Genomic DNA, 22,041 nt, shown 5'->3' with positions numbered 1-22,041 from the left:
AGAAAACAAAAACTGTTACCTAAATATCAATGCTTTGAATACATTATTGTGTGGTCCACGTTCATGCACTCACAGTGATCTGCACTGCCAGCAGTCCCTCACCTGCATCTTTGGCATCAATGGTGACCTTCACTGGCAGAGAGGTGGGCGCTCCAGTGGTGTTAAGGCCGGATCCACTTGCACGCACCTTGCTGGTATCATGGGTGGGCAGCACCTTCACCTTGTAAGGGCGGACCAAAGGGGAGAGAAGACAACTGGCTGTGGAATACAGTCTCACAAATGAAAGGAGCCTTATTTACAGAACCGAGTAAACCACGCAAAGAGTTTTCCATTTTCAAAGCTGGCCAGAGTGGAACACTGTAACATGTAACACCTAGAAGGTTCAGATGGCTGCAGTACTTTGCTAATTTGGATCAAATGTTTGGGGGGAAAATGTAATTAAATCAAGTGATTGTAATGCTGTTACTTCCGTTGTGTAGTTAACCATCTATCATTTTAGATGTTTCATTAGCAGCCTGATGAAATTAGCTGTGTAGTTAGCCGACTTCTGCCATCCAAACAGATGAGGTGAATTATGCAGATCACTAGCACAGTACACAGATTACCACTTCTTATTCCAGCCAGACTTCAGGTACTTCATTCGAATCATGCAGTAACAACAAAGATTTATTACTACTGGCTTTTTAAATTGTGCTTCTTCTGTTCTAGAAAAACAGAAACATGTGATCACAGGGTTTTGTTTTTTTCAATGACATTTGTGTTGGTTGTGTCGGTTGCAGGCAAACATTTATCATAATGGTTAGATATTAGGAAATAGCTTAAAATGTGTGCATATTTAACTTGTTGCACTGCCGTAGTGTTACCTGCGTGGGATCTCCTCATGAGCATATGACTGTACCCTGGATGATGATATGTGAGGAGCTTGAACTTGATTCGCTAACAGAAACTAATTTGGCTAGCTTAGCGCACATGTCTTGTGGCAAGATATATGCACTTAAATGTTTTAAGTCATTGGCTGTTCTGCCAAATTGCCACCAACCTGCAACTTTGTGAGCTGACTGTTTCGCGATTTTTGTGTTTTAGACAACAAAAAGAAAAGAAAAAGATGTACAGATCCAGGCTTTTCCTTTACTGTGGTAGTCGCATAGAATGACGTCACTGACACTGGTTTAATATGAAAACAAACTTTGCAAAAAAAAGAAAGAAGAAGAAGTGAGTCGGCGTGTCATCTTTATCGAGCACCATACATGTTTTGCCTCACATTAAAATTATTATTTTTCCTTTTCAAAAATAATTTATATTCAGAGAAGTCAAATATAGCAAATTTGTACAGCTTACACGGCGGGCAGGTGGCGCAGAACACTTGCCGGCCCCTGGCAACTTGAAGCACAGACAGGCCCTGGTTCGAGCCGAGGCTCGAACACACTCACTGAGTTCAGGTCCTATCTGTGTCTTCAGTCTGCTAGGGGGATTCCTGGTCTGCGCAGGGAATCCCAATCCTTTTTTTTTCTTTTCTTTTTTGGGCTGTTGGGGCCTGTATTTACAAAGCTGGGACTATCTCCGTTGTCATGGCTACCAAGAACAACGCCAGCTTGGGGGAGAGCGGAGAGCCGATAAGCAAACACTCATTCATCCTTTCTCCTCTTTCGTTTCACAGCTGCTGCGGTGGGAAACGCTGGGACTTGTGTGGCTATGCAGTTTTTGCATTGTTGGCAACTTTTAAGGACCAGCCTTGAATTTTACACATTTGATAAGTGAAGCCTGGATATATAGTGAAGAGAGCTGGGATAATCTGGACACAATCTGCAGGCTGCATCTCCAAATCACAAGTGGCTTTAGATCTGACTCTTACAGACAGGCATGCATGTCTCAGGGTGATTACACACTAACACATTGTGATTAATCACACACATTTGTATACATTTTATTAACAAGATTAAAAAAAAACACTATACAAAATGTGTTTTTGTGACAGGCCGCTAGTAACAAAGTGCTCTCAAGGTTAAATACACATACCGGTAGACATTGAGGGCTAGCAGGAGGGACCATGCGCTTACCTGCTGCTCTCTGGCAGGTAGCTCCATGCCCTCCTGGGTTTTAAATGCACCTTAGAACACACATGCATCAACACTACAATGAGCGGGTGGAGGGAGGTTTGGAGTCTTCTCTCACCCCCATTCTCTGCGACCTGCTGGAGCGGGGGGGGGGGCTAGGAGGAGGAGTTGGCCGTCCGACTGCGGTCTGGGGTGTGGGGCCTCCCTGCTGCTGCGGAGTCGGGGCGGTCTGCCTCCCCCCACCGCAGGGAAAAGGGTAATACCACCTGGGTCTGGGTGCAGTTCCCCCTCCAGGGGCAAGGGTACCTAGACCCGGTTTGTAGGGTACGCTTGGGGAGTGTGATCGTGTGTACAGCGTCTCTTTATGTCTGTCTCCACGTTGGTTGAGTGTGGAGTAAGTGCATATGAGAGCATGAGGGTGGGAATGGATGTTTGTATATGTGTGTGCCTGTATTTCTGTGTCTATATGTCAGGTTGGGTGTCAGGCGCCACCTCTCTGGGGACATCTCAGGCCCTCCAAGGTTTGGAGGCCTATCTCCCCCTACCACCACTTCCCCTGCCAGTGGCGGACTCCCTCAGACATCGGTGCGTTGGTGGTTCTTTGTGTCCGGGGATGGGCGTCCAGGTACACACCGGCTCACTCCTTGGCGGCCGCTTATCGGGGCCTGGAGCCTGGGGCTCGCTCGGGCCACTTCGGAGGTGGGGTGCCCCCGGCCTCTCGGCCTGGGGCTCGGTCACTCAGGCACGGCTGGCTGCCGGCGGAGCTCACGGGCGCGTCACTGCAACTCCCCCTGGCTTCTGCTCCGCGGCTGCTGAGTGAGCCCTCATCTGGGACTCTCCTCAGCTCTTTCTGGGACAGTGGCGCGGCTGCCCCTCTGTTGGTCTTCCTTGGTCTCTTGTGTTCTGGGGGCCTCTGGATGTCTGGAGTTTTGATCTCCTCCATACCTGCTTCATGCCCTGGAGGACGGGGCTGTGGCCCCCCCCCCCCACACCCTCTAGCAGATCATTACATGAAGGAACCTTTTTAAAAAAAACAAGCGCATCCATGCTCACAGGTGTACACATGGGTGATCACACCCACAAACTACACCCTTTTTGGCTCCTACCTCAAAGCACACTGTGTTCTGTTGATCTTATGTGCTGCACAATAATGTTTAATATTTAGTATTTACTGTCATATTCCCATATATCATTGTGATGCTGTTTATTCTATTACTCTTTCCATCACATTTGTGGCTTCTTCTCCGCTGCTTCTAAGTGGAAATTGGTACATTTGACTTCACTACAATTATCTGACATCTTTAGTTGTTATTTTACAGATGAAGATTTGTGCTCATGAAACGCATGAAGTACAATTTTGTTTCTGTAGTTGATCAATCAGTTATTTGACTTGCATGAATTCAGCAACTATTATTATATGTTAAGTCTTTAAAAGTACTTACTGTTGATATTATTTTCTGTAAATTGTTCAAAATCATAAATGTGTGAGAAGCACTCAATCAGGGGCGACTCCAGCATCAAACCTTTAGGAGGGCTCAGCTCAGTCTTAATGTCATGCTTTTAGTGTTGCCTTCAAAAGAAATGTAATTTTTGGATGACCTACAGCAGTGTCTAAGAATAACAGATTTTAATATAATACATCAGCTTTACGGTGGTCACTTTACTTTAAAACCCGATGCAATGGCACAGTCATGTTGACAGTAAATTTCAAAAACAGTTTAAGAAAAAGCAGATCAGAGGAGAAACCTGCACGGCATTGTTTCAGTCTCTTAACCACATAGAGGCAGGTCCACCAAATCATCAAGTATTTAAAGTACCATTATACAATACAGACAGTTCAAAATCCCCCTGCGACTCCACGTACCTGCACAAGAAGCAAACTGGTAATAGAGCTGATTTTAAATGACAGCTTTTGAATTCATGCAAACCCAAACACTTTGTTGTGCAGACTCAGCACAGAGACTCGTGTACACCAATTCAGAGAGTGGAGAACAGATTTGTAGTCTGTCACATCAGTATAGTGGCATTCATCCTGTTCAAGTTTACAGTGATGTGAATGTTGCTAAATGCTATTATTCACATTAATAGCAGAGTGCTACTGAAAAGCACACAACGCATCCATTTAATGCATGTAGATGTTGTGAAAAATCCACCTGATCTCTGTTAGTTCCAGTCTCTCTGTCCGCGCTTCCTCTTTGTACTGACAATCACACACAAACATTTTATATTCAACTAAAAAAAATAACAAAAAAAAATATGTATATATTCTTGTAATAATTATTTTAAGAGCAGTTTCGGATCATCGTTTGATAAGAGCATAGCACCCTGCTTAGTTATGAGCGATCACCATAGATGAATGTGGGCAAAGCAGAAGTGACATATATGTAGCCAGGTGGAAGGTCTTTATTATCGGACATGTCCCTGACTTTGACTTCATGTCCACTCTTACCTGTTTCTTATGTGTGCTGTGTTCCTCCATCTTTCTCCCTTTTTCTCCCCAGCCATGAAGTCTTTTGAATTTTCACTCAATAACAGCACCTTTTAAAGTTATTTGTTTTTATTTATTTAAACATATAGTAAAATTAATATAAAGTGGTACATGTTATGCACTACCTAAAGTGTGAAGTCACAGAATGATACTATTTAGTGCAGTTTTTAATCATTACCAGTCTTCATCTTAGAGCTTGTGCTCTTATTGTGCCATGATGTCTCCTTTTAAACTGTGTGGATATTCACCTCTTCTTCATCCTTCCTGTTCCTTTCACCAAACTGCTCACTCTTGTTCTCCTCTGATCTCACTTCCTGTTCTGGTTATAAGAAGAATGCAGTCAGCATGTGTCAAAGACACTCCCTTAGATTAGATATTTAACATTTTATTTATCAACTATTTTATGCACTAAATCAATCAATTATTAAACAAATATCATATTGTAGAAAAGCAAATAATAATGCACTAAGCAGTTTCATGCCACAAGAGCTAAATGGTCACTTCACTGTATTTATTTCCCACAAACTACTATACCTAGGATCTTCAAGTTTCCACTATAATTCATTAATCTGCAGCGACTGTAGAACATAAAGTATACTGACCTCTATTGCTTTCTTTATGACTTGGCCTGAATACACACACATACACATCTTTGAATAGCACAACAAATGAGGTAATTTTCCATGTGTTTTAATAGGTTTTAGTGATTTATGGGTTTTATGTATGTGTGTGTATTTTGGTCTTCAGTGTAAATTTATACAAACTGTAATTTTTTCAGATGAAAGATCCATTATTTAATGTTGCTTTATGTTGACTCTATGGAGAATAAAGCCTTGCATGAGTGTTGCTATTTTTAATTGTGGAGTGGAAGACCTACTGTACTTGTTGTTTAGTCTGTGATCTGAATGCCAAATTTAACCAAATTGAAAGCAAAGGTTACAGCTGGGATATTCCACACATTTGAAAGACTCATTGTGTAACTCAGATGTTTATGAGCTTTGATCACTCCAGCATAATAATTATCATGTAACTGCAAGAAGACTTAATGAAACTGAAACAATGCACCCTAACACAGGCATTTGAACTGTACGCTAAGGAGTGCATGAAGTGTACCTCTACAGCTGAAAAGAGTTTGACTCTATAATTTCTGGATCTACTGATTTGTTTCTGATGTATCTCTTCTTTTATTTAGCCTGTATTTGTATAGTGCTTTACTAGTCCCTAAGGTCCCCAAAGCGCTTTACACAACCAGTCATCCACCCATTCACACACTGGTGATGGCAAGCTACATTGTAGCCACAGCCACCCTGGGGCGCACTGACAGAGGCGAGGCTGCCGGACACTGGCGCCACCAGTAGGCAACGGGGGAAGTATCTTGCCCAAGGACACAACGACCGCGGCCGTACAAGCCGGGGCTCGAACCGGCAACCTTCCGGTTACAAGGCGAACTCCCAACTCTTGAGCCACAATCGCCCCATTATGAACAGAAAGATGATGAAATCCTCTTTATTTGAGAAAATGTCCTTAAACTATTTTTCCTCCTTCTTACTGAGTTTCCAAGCTACCTCTTTGTTAAGTGAATAAACTATTTGAACAAGAAAGATATCATGGCATTTATGATGATACTGTGTGTGTGCGCGTGCGTGCGTGCGTGCGTGCGCGCAGAGGGGAGGTCAAGACAGGAGCTCGCTGAGTTGACCTGGTACATCAAGTTTGGATTTCCCCAGTTATTGGTAAACAAAAAAGATTTAAACTTAAAAGATTTTGAGTTCATGCACACTAGAAAAAAAAATTCTCTTCATCACAATCATTTGTTTAAAAATATGGCTATTTTACTGATCTATGGTTATTATTAAAGAGGAAGGAAAGAAGAAGAGGAAGCCTGAGCCCAGGTTCTGTCCATTTTCATAACAAGTGACAGCACAGACATCTGAGCTTTTTCGTCATAAAGATTGTGATGTGAAGCATCAGCAGGTAAAGTGTCGTTAAAGTGTCACTTCAATAATGCTGCTGGGAGAAAGAAGTGTTGACACATACTAGTTTTGAATAAAAGGTTTAAAACACAAACAGTCGAATCCTAGGTGTTGCTTTTAAGCTTTTAATATAATAAGTTCTAAGACAATTCAGTTTACTTCTTACTGTCCATGTTGTGTTGTGGTATTTACTTTATCATGAATGTACACTACTTTGTTCTAGCGACTGTAAAAAAAATAATTGTATTCATGAAATAAACTAGACTTTCACAGTCTGCATCTTCCACAGTTTTTATGCTTTTTTTCCACTCCAAGTTTGACACAAACCCACAGACAACCAGAGTTAACTATGTGAAGCAATCACAGACACTGTAATGGCTGATTTTTCTAATAAACACAATCAGGTTAACATTAAGGTTTAACATTGAAGGAGATTTGTTCCATAGTCACAGTTATGCTTGTATTTCCTTTACTTACATCCAACACTACTATGTTCTGTTTCAGTCCAGGTGCTGGCAGTTTATCCTTTGTTGTTTGGACAAATAAGCTTAAAGCTAAACCTTCATGTTTTTGATGGGAAAGTTTGTTAAACCATTGCTCAACTTATGTCTGCATGAGAGCAGATAATTATGATGTACTTGTAAAAAGACTTGATAAGCAGGTCACAGCTGAATCAAGGGGTAATAAAAATAAGACCACGCGGTCTCAGCACGACTACACATGCAGTGGGTTAGCGCACACATTTGAAAGACTCATTGTGTAACTCAGGATGTGACCCCTTATAAAGGAGACAGAGAAGTTCTGTTGTTCAGTCAAGTAAAACCTGGTGAAAGCGCAATTCTAAGACTCTGGTCGTTGCTTAAGTGTATAGATAAAAAATCTTTTCTTCATACATTCTTTTCTTACTATATTAGTATAATCGCCAAATCGATCATTTAATATTTATCTCCTGAAACGATCTACATTAACTTTTTATCCCTAGAAATGTGTTTCCAGAGTCCCAGGTTTAGTGACTTCCTGTCCACCATCACATTAGCCGAGTAGTTGTCAAATTTGAGGGGAGCAGAGAAGATCAGACACCAGTCAGCAGGTCAGAGGCCATCTCTCATTTCACAAATCAATCACTTGATTTATAAATGGAACAAACACCCCATCAGACCAGGTAATGACCCATTATGAGACAACAGCCGTCTGAGAGGAGATGTTCTGTATCACAAAACATGGGAAACAAACAAACTCTAGGCATTCTGAAATATATAAAGCTCAACAAAAAAAGACAACCATATCAGATCCTGATGTAATTCATGTTGTTGTTGTCTTTATTAGTCATTTAAAAAGAGGTCCAGAAAAAGTGTCCAGGAAGAGATTCTACTATTTATGCAGCACTGCCCCCGTGTGGCCACAAAGACACACAACAGCTTCATTTCTCAGCCTGTTGCCTTCTTTTTCCTTCATGATGTAAACAGTGAATGAACCGAAAGAAGTCAACCCATAAACTGTTAAACTGATACAACAATCATGATGATTATGTAACAAGTTGTAGTTGACTTTCTGGTGGTCGTTTTGGTATACAATTTAAAAGCCATTTTCTTTTATAAATACACCATACACTTTGTTCTTGACCATTTCTTTTCCTCATATCCTTAACGGACAGTGGAGGAACACTACATCTAGCTTCTGTTTAACATTTATCCAGGCGCCCCCACACTGTACCTCTACAGAAACCAAGGGAGAGACAGACACACAAAGATTTCCACTTGAATCTTGATCTCAAAATAGAAAAAGTTTTATCACAAAATAATTACAAGAGCACAAATAAAAACTCGAAACCAAAGACAAATGAAATAAAAGGGCAAGGCCCTGCGACTGAACACAGCACATCTTGCACACCTTTAAAATTCACAAATTTCAGTTTTCTTTGTCAGTCTGTGGTATTAAAAAAAATCTCAACATGATGACCAATGTTTGACCTTTCACCTCTAGCATAGTTTTCTCTGGATTTCAATCTGGCCACTCCTGAAATGACATTTATCAGTGTATGTACAGCATCCATTTTTGGTTTAGACAGTCTGACACAGACCGTCTCCATGGCAACCTCCGAGACTCTTCTTTTCCTAAAAAAAAAAAAAAGTCTCTATATGACCACCAACAAACCTGTTACACCATATTTTTTCACCAGCTCACCTTTGCTGAAGGTTCTCATACAAATCTAAACATCTTTTGAGAAAGTCCACATCACTCTGATCTGTAATGAAAACAGAAAAACAATGACAACACCAGCAGAGGCCTCCGACATAAACCTGGCAACATAAATCTAGATAACTTTGCTTATTTATCTCTTAAAACATTCAACAAAGATTAAAAATTCTAACAAATATACCAATATAAATATATATTCCAGAAACAGGACATTCCAGTTAGATCCTCTCCAAACTTATACTGGGCAGCTCAGCCCATCATCCACTTTTACAAAACAGAAAGCCGCCTGATACAACAGCCCCAAAAGTGACAAAAATCCACCTCCAAAAAGCAAAACTTCTCATAATGGAAAAACAAAAAAGATTGTCAATCCTATCAAACACTTTCTCTTAATCTAAAGAAATTATTCCAACATCAAACTGTACAATTTACAAATAACTACCAAGTCTCTCATGAGAAAACTCTTGTTCACATTAGAGCTGTGTGGTACACAGTACGACTGATCCCTGTGAGTGATTCATTTCACAAAGTGTTTCGGCCTGGTGGCCAGTACTTTTGAAGGAAGTTAGTAATCTGTGCATAACAGAGCCACGTCTCCATTTCTAAGCAGAGACAAATCTCTGTTTTTTAGGGAGAAGAGAGAGCCCCACATGATGGCTCGATGCCAGTAACAGTCTTTTACAGAAGTCTGCAGGCAGCCCACCCTGTGCAGGAGCCAGCTGACCAGCAGCAGCACTAATCTCCTCCAAAGAAAAGTTAGCATCTAGGACAGCTCTGTCCTCAGAGCTCAGCTGAGGAAGCCCCTGCAGCAGCTTCTCCACTCAAGCTTTATTACTTTACTCCATCCCTAACATGGTGGTGTAAAAGTCCACGGCATACTGACCTGCTCTGCATCCAGGAAAAACCACTAACGCCACATAAACTACACTAACAACACCATACACAATTACACTAACTCATAATCAGCCTCACAACACACCACACATAAAAAAAAAAACACAACTTTCAGCCAGACAAACCACACAGTCCACCAAACTCCCATCATTCACAAGAGAGAGGGAGAGATATAAAACGAGAGAGTTTAGTGGATGTGTGTTTGTGTGTGTGATACACACAATTTATGAATGTACTCTCCAATAAAGGTTATGTAGTTGATGAAAAGTGGGTTAGATTAAATGTTTACATTTCTTGTGCATGAAGTAAACTATATTTATATGTAAAATTCCACACCTACACCTGTGCGCCCTCACACTGCAGCACATTTTACTCCCCTGGTTGCAGAAACCATTCTATATTTTGTCACAGCTGCAAAAGAAGCTCCACTCAAAGAAACTCAAAGTTGATGGAGAGGAAGAGATTTCAGAACATGAGGCAGGAAGGTGGGGAGAGAGTGAGGCGGTATGGCACACAGGAAACGGTCGAGGGCAGACTCAAACCCAAGCTCCTGCAGTGGGAACTCTAACGTTTAGTACATGTGTCCCCACTCAGCCAGGTGAGATATAGCAGAACCATCAATTCAGAGTCTGACAGTAAGGGTGAAGACGAGCCTGACTGTTGGTCTGCTCCAAAACAAGCCCATAAGCAAGCTTTGAAATAATATGTTACAAAAGTGTGAAACTGCGACATGAAATTTGATTTGAAAATGAAATTCATCCTGATCAGGAGCTGTTATGATCTAAATGGTGTTCTAGATCCAGTAAGCATTCATTCAACTTGTATGCAGCAAAATTAAAAATAAGTTACCACATGTTGTTTTTTAATTTGGTAAATAATTGATAAAATGTTAAAAGTACTGGTCGTACCTTAGCCACATGTTTTTTCTGTGTCCTGAACTACAAGGTTTCTGGACAGGGTATTTTGCTATTATGTCAACTGTTCTTGGGGTAACTCTTCATCCTTGTCCTCTGATTGCTGTATTTGGGATTCCTGTTCGCTCACTTACACTTGATTCCACACAAAAGGATATTATAGCCTTCACATCCCTATTAGCGAGACGTCTAATATTGTTGCATTGGAAGTCTGTTAAGTATCCTACTGTTTCCCGGTGGCTTGAAGATGTCATGTTTTTTTTAAAACTTGAAAAAATTAAATATACGTTGAGAGGTTGCACAGCCAAATTTTTTCACAAGTGGCAACCCTTTATCTCTTATTTTGCTAGTCTAGAGGTATTGCCTGTTTAAATCTACTTTTGTTACTGTTATATTCCTCTAATATGTTTGATGGTAGTGTTGATCTGTGTGGGACTGGGGGGCATTGTGGTTTGTTTTTTTTTGTTACACATATATATATATATATATATATATATATATATATATATATATATATATATATATATATATATATATATATATATATATATATATATATATATATATATATATATATATATATATATATACATACACACACACACACACACACTTAGGAAAATGAAGAAAGGTTGACTGTATTTCGGTAACTACTTACAGAAAAAGATTGATGAGCACAAAAAAAACCCCACAAAAAAAAGAAACAAACTTTACTTGTTTCTGATTAGAAGCTGTACAATCCGGACTGACTTTAACAAATGTGCTATAGGCTCAGCTGGAAAATAGTGAGCTTTAAAAGACTGATTTTGTTCCAAAGGCTTGCACAGACCTCAACCAATCCTAAGGCTAATTAGCACGGCTAGAATTTTAAAAACATTTGTTAAATGATGTCATTGCTAACATATACCTGTTTTAGAGCATGGTGAGTAGCGAGAATGCAAAGTTATTGTTACCTCTAAAAAGAAAAATGTGAAGATGTGATATTAGCATGAGCTATATAGTATCTCCAAAAGTTGATTCTGTTCATCTGGACTTTACGTTTTGTGGGAAAAACGTTTCGTCACTCATCCAATTGACTTCTTCAGTCTCAGCTGACTGCAGGTTTCCCCAATCTTATAAACAGTGCATGTATATGGTTACCTGCCCCCTTGCAAAACTTTGCTAGACCCGTCCCTGCACAGTTACCAGCTGTCAGTAAAAAAGGATCCTGATGTTATTTGTCTCTCAGAAACAGTTCATAACTTCCCTTCAACTTATTCATGTCACCTAAAAGGTAAACCTGTTTCTCCATCACCTGTTCAGCTCTGATGATTCAGTAAGGACATCTCCTGGTTTCATCTTCACGTTTCCCTCTCACCATATATCCAAACCGATATCATGACCAGCAGCTGTTACAGCTGTGGCTCCAGCCAACATCAGCTGATACTAGAAAGTAATATTAAATAAATTCTAATAGCAGCTGATCAAGTTTTAACCTGCTGCTGTTGTTTAGAGCGACCACCGCTGGTTTCCTCTTTCTGGCTCGAAATGCACGATAAACAAACAAGAGAGAAAAGCGATCAGCTGAGCATTGATCAGTTTCATCATTTAAGTAGCAACAGGAGAGAGAGGGAGAGAGAATGGGAGAAGAAGAGGCAGCTGGCCACGTAAAGACACAGAAGAACTCCAGCTTTGTGTATTTTTTTTTCATTCAAGCTGGACATTCAAGCACACTTTACTTTCTGAACCTTTTGTTCAGTTTCAGCAAGAGCTGGTTTTCTAAATTAACAGAGGCAATCCGACTTCGTTTGGCTGTGAAGAGTAGACCAGCACAGCTAAAAAGTCGTTCACACGCAGCAGAAGCAGGCAGAGCTGTGTTCAGTTTAAGAGAGAGGTTTTTGATACCTGAGAAGGAGTGCAGCAGCTCCATGGTGTCTGTGGCACAAGCAAGGTAACCATCAAGCTCAACTGCACTTTGCAGCCTTCTGGAGATTGGTCTGGAGAAGAATTCATCTTCATCAGATGACTCTCTTTGCTGATCCTCACTCTCATGCTCTGTCGTTTCAAGATGTTGTTTGATGTATGTCAAGGCTGTAATTGCAAGTAGATAACACAATTTTGTTATTTACATTTCAGTGATTATTCCTGAACACAAATTTAAAAACGGCAAATTCTCAAAAAGGATTGTTTAGTATTCGGGACAGACCATCAATAACTTACAATGTATTAGGTGAAATACTCACTTAAGCATGTGTTCAAATGTAAAAATACACAAAAATGGGATCACATGAATCCTTACCAGCCTCTGTTACATCTGCTCTGTCAGTCCAGGAAGTCTTGAACTTGGGTAAGAGGACTGCAGCTGCAGCCAACTCTGGATCCTCCATCATCGCTCCAAAACGCTTTTGAAGGCCATTTTGCAGGACTCTGATGAGTGGCACGCATGTCTTGCTTGATGTCTCCAGCCTGCTAAGTTTGAACAGTAGTTGTTGGATTACTGGCAGGAGCCATCCCATAAAGGAAGTGGACTCAGACTGAAGAATGTTTGAAGCTTTCACCAGTGGCTTCATGGTGGTACAGTACTCCCTAAGGAATGCAACTTCTGCAGGACTCAACCTGTAAGACACAACAACAAAACCCACCATGACTATAACAGGGATCTTCTGATTTAATATTAAGAGTCTGCTCACGTTTTTAACCATCCATTAAGGAAAATTCACAAGATTTGCAACCATATTGGTAGGTGTCCAATTTTACTCACATTTTCACCTTGAACTCCTCACAAATGCTCCTGATGGCATTTTCCCCCTTCTCATCAATGATGCGTATTATCCTTTCAATGGCAAGGTAGGTTGAATTCCATTGTGTTGCATTGGGACGAATGATCTGTAGTTCACACTTGTCCTCTACCACTTCATTAGCCAAATGAGTTTTGTTCCAAATGGCCTGGCATTTTGCAAAGCATGCACGGGAGAGCCTCTCGTAGGTTTCCTTCATGCTCTCTGCTAGGGCAGCATCAGATGTTGCCACAAGGTTTAGCAGGTGACATGCACATCGCTGATGAGACGGGAGTTGATACTCCAAACCAGAGTCTTCATCAAGAATTGCACTTGCCTCATGGTAGTCAATATGGTCAGTCAGGTCAATAGTTTCTGGGTCTGTTTCATCTTCAGCTTCATCTGCATCATTTTGTGCCCCAAACAGTGGATCCAACTTTGTCAAGGCCTTCCACATATCAGTTGTGGTTCTTACAACTTTGCCTCTAATCTTGTATTGGCAATGGATATCATCAAGCGCACCAGCAAGCATGTCAAATGTGTGAGACCCTCTCAATCTTTTGCATGCTGGTGCTGCAGATCTTCTTTCCAGGGACTCTTCCTCCAATGGCATGTGACTCCAAGGTAACTTTTCTGATGAACTGACCAACAATCAGTAGTGGTAGCAACAAATTTGACTTTATCCAATGCTGCAACCAAAGTCATCTTCATGTGATCAGCAGCTTCACAGATTCTGGCACGGACAGTGGGTCTGGAGAGGACTTTGGCTTGAGGTTGTAATGTGGTAACCAATTCTTTGAAAGATGGCTGTTCTACCACTGCAAATGGCTGTAGACCCTCACATATGAAATTGATGACAAGCATGTCAACAGTTGCTTGTGGAACATGTTTGTTTGCAGCTCTCAACATCAGGTCTGGTAACTTGGCTTGTGTATTTGCTGAGAGCTTGTTTGGTGTGGCTGTGGCCTTTCGCTGACGAGATGTTGATGCCACAGTGATATTGTACTGCTCAATCTTCGATGGATGTTTCCTCTGTAGAGATAAATATTATCATACGTCAGGTTCATACATTACTTCATAACATCACTGTGATTAACACTACAGGAAAACATTTTTAAAACATCATTCAACTAGACATGAGCTAATCTTTGATTGTTTAGCATAGTATAAAAGAGTGGTGAATTTGGTCAAATCTTGCAGATATATTGCTGTATTTATTTACAAATGTAAACCAATTTTGAACGATCATTGCGAAAAACATGAATTTCTGTATACATTCCAAGTTCTGTAATCTGTATACTATCTGTAAAAAGAGTATCGACCAATGTATCAGTATCTAAATTTTTAAGTCCTTTTTATCAGTATCACCCTAAAGTTTTCAGTATTAGTCAGGTTCTAAAAATACTAAGAGAGCAAAATATGTGTATATAGCAAATGTAATTTAAGGAAAGGGATCACATACACAAAAATGCTGCCCATACAGCTAACAAATAAAAACAATCCACATTATGTTCTTTAAAAAAATATATCATATTGGGAAACATATAACCCTACTGATTAAGAGCCACGTCACTATGATAGACCTATATCAGGCCAATGATCCTGATCAACTGATCCATCAAGCGGGCTCTGGTACATGTCAGCTGAGAGCTGGAAGATTAATTTGAGATGCAGCTCAGCACTGTGTTCAAATTTTGTTTTTGTTTTTTATATAGGCCAGCTGATTGTAGGCCTGTGAGTTTTAAATGACTACAAATTTAATTTATTGTAATGACGGTGGTTATCCAAATAATAAGCTAAAACATTCCTACGAATTTAGCTCAATTATGCATGCACACACGCACATTAGCTAGCTCCGTCTTATTTTAATATCAGGCTAACCAATGGCGGTGACAATATCTCAGCCAAACTAATAACCTTAACACACATGAAAAATAAGAAGGCAATATTGTACACGTATAGTTGTAAAACCTCTTACCTCAATGTGTTTTTTTTTTTTTTAGATTAGACGCTGAAGTCTTGTAAGCTGAAATGACTGTAGAGGTCAAAGTTTGCACTGCATCTGGACGCTGTCTCCTTTTCTCCCTCTGCACATGAAAAATTCCTCCAGGTATGGCCACGGGCACACGTCCTCCGTCTTTTCTACGTCGTTTTCATGGTTGACAGTTGTCCTCTGTCTCCATTTTGGCTTCTTTGTCTCCACATCTTCCGTCTATAAAGTAGTTTGTACTCCACCATGTAGCACCTCCAGACACCTGTGCCTGCTGCTGCATCAGAGTTTATTCTTTGCTTACGTCTTAAATTGGCCGGTCGGGATTGCACGGCTTTATTGGCTGCAAAAATGCAGACGAAAGGTTTGAATATTAATTCAAATTGTGGGCGTACTCAGTAGATTACATGGTGTAAGTTGTACTCAAGTATGAGTAAAATTACACACTTGAAAAATTACTCATAAAAGTACAAGTACCCAAAAAATCTACTTAATTACAGTAACGTGAGTATTTGTAATTCATTACTTCCACCCCTGACAGTAAATGACCATAAATTAACTGTAAATTACACTGCGGTGAGCTCCATTCATATCCGGTTGTTCAGTGATGACGCCACGAATCCTACTTCCGGGTCTAAAGTAGTCTGCGTTTAATATGGCTTTTGTGTTGTTAACATGTTTAATGTTATGTATTTTCTTCTATTTGATCTCAAAAGAAAGGGAGGTCAACAGGGATCACTGACTGTCAGGGGTTTTTTTTTACACTGAACTGTCTGAGCGCGGGTTCGAGTCCTGGTTGGGACAAAGGTTGTGTTACATTATCAAAAGTTAAACACCATTTTCAATTTACTTATTGTGGATAACATTTATTTTTCACTTTGCTTTTAATTTTTATTTCATTATCATTTTATTTAGATTATATAGTGTTATGGCCTGTGGAGCAATTTTTCTGCATTACGTACCTATACTGTCATAACTCAGACTGTATCATGACAGTCTTGAGATGATACATACCAGACATATAGTCTACAATTATGCAGACATCCAACTTTTAATAAAAAGACTAAAGCTAAAACTATAATACAGATACATTCTGATGACATAGAAAATGATGCTTATACATAATTTAAACAAGGCATGTCTGTAATAAGTCATCTGTCTGCTTCCTGGTGGCTGTTAGTTTATATCTATTCATTTTCCAGCACAAACTCAGTTCTGACATCATTACTTTATTCCAGTCATGCTCTTGCCAGCCTCCACTCTGCATGCTTTAAATCTGTTGCTCTTCTGCTTCTACCATTCTGTGTTTCAGATCCTCAGCTATGCAGCCCGCCTCCTCTCCTTTCTCCTCCTCACCGTGGTCACTCAGAACCCTGTCCCAGCCTCCATCTTCATCACTACCAGCATTTTGACTCTGGGGTGTGGCTTATGCAAAATCCTGTCACTGCTGAGATTTCTTCTGCTATGATGGGTCATTGGAGTCTAACTGCCTAACAGTTACATTTATTTCTGTATCTCAATAAATCATGTTCGGTTTTTCCACATGATCTCTCCTTATTGAACTGCTTTTGTAGATAAGCTTCAAGCCAGAAAGCAACAATACCTAAACCAAAAATATTATCATCAGAAGTGAGAAAGTGTCTGGACTATCTCCAGCTGTGTTGCATGTATTAAAGATAACTTCAGACACTGTCTGGTTGTCATGTCTGAAACAGGCTGTATAGTCACACAGATAAAAGACAGCAGTCATGTTTCTAATATTACAAATCAACCAGAAAGATTATAAAGATAAAAGCTGTGAGACCCCACTAGAGAAAGGATGGCTTGTTATCATTACATGAAGTGATTTAGAAATAATATGTAAGCTTTCAGGGCTGCACTCATAGCTTTTTAAAACTGATTACCTGATGGTGAGCACACACAGGTATATAAACATACAGGTGAACTCTAAGAGGTTATAAAGAAGAGAGCTGTGCTGCTATTTTTACAGAACACAATTTATTCACATTTTTATATTTACAATCAGTTTTTATTTATATAAACAAAATAAACATTACAAAACTAGAACAAAACTATCTTATGTACAATATCAACAGTTTCTCCCCTATTTCCTCTTTTCTTCCACCCATCTTTGTCTCTCTGCCTCGTAGAAAGGAGACTCCTGAATCTCCTTCCAGGTGCTCTTGGCTCGTGAGCCAAAGCCAACCAGCTGATCATCCTCAGAGGCTTCTGCAGCAACACTCACTCTGCTGGTCTTGCAGTTCAGAAGAGTCTTTATCTCTGTAAAGCTGAGGGCATACTGTACAAATGAATGCAAGCTCTCCTTGCCATGCCCTTCTTCCACAGAGGTCCCTGCAGCCTCTTCCTTCTGGAGATCTTTGATCAGGTACATGGTGTACCCGACATCATTCCCCAGAAGCCACCGGAAAGATTTCCCTTTATACTTTCCAAACTGCAGAATGTACTCTCCCTGCACTTCCTTCATGTCAGACTCATCCCCTCCTCTCTGATAGATGACAGTCAGAGCATTCTGATGTACAACATCATCCCTCACAGGTGCAGACTTGTCCTGCAGTTTGGGGTCATTTTTAATCCGTCGAGCTTCTTTTGACGGGTCCTGGAGAAGGTATCCAAGTGGCCCCTTGCGGAACAACCACAGAGATTTTCCCTGGATATGGCGCAACTTTCTTCTGCATCTTGACAAGCAGTGAAAAAATAAACAATTATATTAAACAAAATTGATTCCAAACACAAACAAAGACATTTCAGGTTATAATCTTGCTGCTGGGTTTACACAGCAGGATGCAGGAGAACAATAACGAGACTCAATTTGAAAGAACATTGACAACATTTGGGATAAAAGTGTTTTTTCCTCCAGGTATAACAAACTGTTCTGTCTGTAAATAAAAACCTTTCATGGTTGAATGATTATTGGCATATCTGCAAAATTTGTGGTAACTGCTTAGTAGTCATGGCACATAAGAATTGCTGGTAGATTAACAACATATATGTATTTAAGCTATCGTGTTTATTCATACACGAGTGGGCATTGCTCATGTTAGAGATATCAAAACAGATTTTCGCATTGATAAGGTGACTGACCATTACAACATGAAAGCAATACATTTTCTTTTAAAGCAGGTTCAGTCATTTAGCATGTCATCTCATAACAAGACACTTATTGGTTATTTAATTGTACCACATTATAGTAATGTCAGTGTCACAGCAGTCGGAAACCTACAAAGTTTATTTAATGGCAAAACACGTCAATGAAACACGTAATTTATTTAAGGATCACGTTCATTCATTTTTTACCGTGCCACTTTACAACAGCAGATAAACTCCCACCGTCTTTAACTGAGCGATGGATGCTTCGTAAATGCAATCGCAACACGCCTATTACCTGTAATATACACCTGTAAATGTATTCTGTTTGGTTTACTGTTATTTCAAACGACGTTTCTTACCTTTGATCAATGAATGAGGAGCGTTGGGATGTGTTGCGAGCGTTGAGTTACTTGTTTTCTCTCCCGAAACGTAAAAGAGGAGATTTTTTAAAAGTGCCGCCGCATCTCAAACTCGTTACAGCGCCGGAAGACCGTAGTGGCCAAAAATATATTACATCCGTAGTGGTTTAGCACTACCATAGAGAATGAATGGGAAACGGTTTAGGCCGTTTAGCTAAACAATCCCAGGCTCCCGCGCGACAAACGTCACTGCTGTTTAGTTTTCTGTCTTCATTTATGTTGGAAGTGATAGCAGAGCTGTACGTTTTAACTTGTTTCCAAAACCCCGCAGTCAGGACATGTTATATTGTATTTAGATAGAAGCTAGCGAGCTAACTCCCTGCTAACTTCTAACTCCGTTAAATGTCATAAATTCCGTTTTCATGGATGCCTGGATGTTAAACTCAATTGTTACACCTGGTAGAGCAGAACGCTGATCATTTTATTAAAGATGAAAGACTTTAGACAGTTTTTCAACTCTCAGTAATGCCATAGTGATCGTTTGATATATGGACCTGCAGCGGAGTTTAGACCCAGACACGGCTAGTGACGTCAGACTGAACAATCGGATAGTTCTATCACGTGCACGTGTACACGTTGACAACCGTAACCATGGTCGCCGAGGGTATATAAATGCTGCACAAGGTTCCAAACGTCCGTTTACACTTGCTCGTGGACTTGTTTCGACCTGCTCCAACCTCAGCCTGTGGAAAGCTAAGTTTTGCAAAACATTTTACTAAAAGCGGATTTAATTTGAGAGCACAACAAGTACTTCATCTGTGGATCGTTTGTACTTGTTTTTGTTTTTCAAGTTTGAAGATGGCTCGCCGTGGACCCGGACTCCCCGACTGTCACCTGGACTTCGCTGCAGGTACGTTTGAAAATTTCTTTAAAAAAGAAATTATTAACGACTGGTGTATGAATATGAAAAAAAGGTGTTACTTTGATTTGAAGGCTTCAAATTTGACACTTTTCTTTAAAATGAAATGGTTAAAAATAGCTTAATGGACTAAAATTTGTAAAATGCCCAAAAATCAGTTTCTGTGGTAACGGCATCTTCAAGATGTCATGGCGTCAGAACACGCAGGCGTAAACACACAGATCCAGGTCCCCTCCTGACATCCTTTTCTTCTCCGGATCAAAGGCTTTATTGACATAAACTATATTTTTTCTCTGCTGCAAAACACAAAGATAGCAGATAGCTTTTCTTCAAATTCTTTAATTCTCAATCGCTTTTGCAACTTTGTACTTTTGTATTACTTGCAGCAACAACTCCACCTCATTGTTAGTCCATTTAAAAAACTCGTCGCTTTTCCTTTTCATTTTCCTGCACGTTTCAAAGAGCCGGAAAGTAAATAAACGGCAGACAGAAATGAGGTAGGTCCAGTCACCTTGCGTTTCACGCATGCGCAGTACTGGAACGTAAGCGTTTTCGGCCGTTTCAATGTGGACACACAACTCTGTGAAAACGGTAGTTTGGACACGAGCATTTTCAGACAAAAACGCCTTTTTCAAATTGATCCGGGCTAGTGTGACGTAAGATCACAGGCCGTTCCAATGACGTCACCAATCACCACACTTCAAAGCACAAAGCCTGCGTTGTCACAGTAACGCATTCTGCGATAGGAGGTCATATATAGGAGTGAACTTGACTCTCACACAGCCTTAACTGTCTGCCTGTCCTCATGTCTGCAGTGCTGCTGTCTCCGGTCACCCTGCATGTTTCTAAGGTTAGTTTTCTCCATATTTATATTGTTCTTGTAGTTTTTGTCCTCTGGTTTTTGTCCTTGAGGTTTGAATATACATGTCAAATCAAATCAAATCACTTTTATTGTCACATCACATGTGCAGGTACATTGGTACAGTACATGTGAGTGAAATTCTTGTGTGCGAGCTTCACAAGCAACAGAGTTGTGCAAAATACAATAACGTGCAAAATACAATAACGTAAACAAGCAAAATATAAGAATGGCTAATCTGAAACTAATAAATATATGTACAATATATAATAGTATATGCATTTCTGGATGTGTATACTAAATGTTTTTCTACGTGTGTGTGTGTGTGTGTGTGTGTGTATACACATTTTTTACGAATTATCTGTCTCTCAGTCTGCTGGTACGGGACCGGATGCTGCAGAACCTCCTTCCTGTGGGAAGTAGTCGGAACAGTTTATGGCTGGGGTGACTGGATTCCTTGATGATCCTCCCCGCTTTCCTCAGGCAGCGCTTCGTGTGTGTGTGTGTGTGTGTGTGTGTGTGTGTGTGTGTGTGTGTGTGTGTGTGTGTGTGTGTGTGTGTGTGGTACTCAGATTAGGTTTGAAGTGTCTGTGTGGTGCAGCTGGTCTGGTCTGTCTCTGTACAGTCGAGGCTGCACCCACCTATAAAAGGTGGAGGCTCACCAGGACATGCACACCTCACAAGTTCCCAGCTCTCTCGACTCTGTTGAAGACGGGTTTCTTGGAGAAGGAGAGGGCAGTGAGGCACAGTCCCCCGTCCCCCGACGCCCCTCGCGATGCCCCTCCGTCTTCGACTAACCCTCTGCATAGGAGCCGTGAGAGCCAGGAACTTGTGAGTTTTGTATGTCCACTCAGGCATCCTTCATACCTGGTCTGTAGGAAGTTCCTGTCAGAAGGAGGGGGCACCGCGAGGGCGTCGAGGGGCGGAAGGCGGTGCCTTAGTGCCTTCCTCCTTCTGACATTGTAAAGGAACCCTATTTTTTTAAATGGTAAGATGTTTGTGTGTGTGTGTGTGTGTGTCTGTGTGTGTGTGTGTGTGTGTGTGTCTGTGTGTATGTATGTATGTATGTGTTTTTTGTCCTCAGATTAGGTTTGAAGTGTCTGTGTGGTGCAGCTGGTCTGGTCTGTCTCTGTACAGTCGAGGCTGCACCCACCTATAAAAGGTGGAGGCTCACCAGGACATGCACACCTCACAAGTTCCCGGCTCTCTCGACTCTGTTGAAGACGGGTTTCTTGGAGAAGGGGAGGGCAGTGAGGCACAGTCCCCCGTCCCCCGATGCCCCTCGCGATGCCCCTCCGTCTTCGACTAACCCTCTGCATAGGAGCCGTGAGAGCCAGGAACTTGTGAGTTTTGTATGTCCACTCAGGCATCCTTCATACCTGGTCTGTAGGAAGTTCCTGTCAGAAGGAGGGGGCACCGCGAGGGCGTCGAGGGGCGGAAGGCGGTGCCTTAGTGCCTTCCTCCTTCTGACATTGTAAAGGAACCATATTTTTTTTTAATGGTGAGATGTATGTTTGTGTCTGCGTGT

General features: G+C 40.8%; 1 protein-coding gene across 5 annotated transcripts; it reads right to left on the bottom strand.

Annotated features, from left to right (window-relative positions):
- Window positions 1–2,656: 2,656 nt before the first annotated feature.
- On the bottom strand, window positions 2,657–15,289 carry LOC309715171 (uncharacterized protein; the record flags this gene model as incomplete). Of its 5 annotated transcripts, none has more annotated exons than XM_082548046.1 (5): window positions 2,657–3,307; window positions 4,791–4,861; window positions 12,407–12,592; window positions 12,801–13,117; window positions 13,263–15,289. In XM_082548046.1, 5 exons carry the CDS (start codon window positions 13,889–13,891, stop codon window positions 3,209–3,211), a joined length of 1,302 nt encoding a protein of 433 aa, XP_082404172.1. In that variant the 3' UTR covers window positions 2,657–3,208. The 5 variants fall into 5 exon arrangements, with proteins under 5 accessions (XP_082404172.1, XP_082404173.1, XP_082404175.1 ...); XM_082548045.1 differs by lacking the exons at window positions 2,657–3,307; window positions 4,791–4,861 and adding exons at window positions 8,278–8,629; window positions 8,700–8,760 and having other exon boundaries at window positions 13,263–13,891; XM_082548047.1 differs by lacking the exon at window positions 2,657–3,307 and having other exon boundaries at window positions 4,377–4,861.
- Between the last annotated feature and the right edge of the window lie 6,752 nt (window positions 15,290–22,041).

Source organism: Aulonocara stuartgranti, assembly GCF_965226115.1.
Source record: "Aulonocara stuartgranti genome assembly, chromosome: 10".
Classification (NCBI taxonomy): Eukaryota; Metazoa; Chordata; class Actinopteri; order Cichliformes; family Cichlidae; genus Aulonocara; species Aulonocara stuartgranti.
The sequence above is the reverse complement of the archived record's forward strand: the minus strand, read 5'-3'. Positions and strand labels throughout refer to the sequence as shown.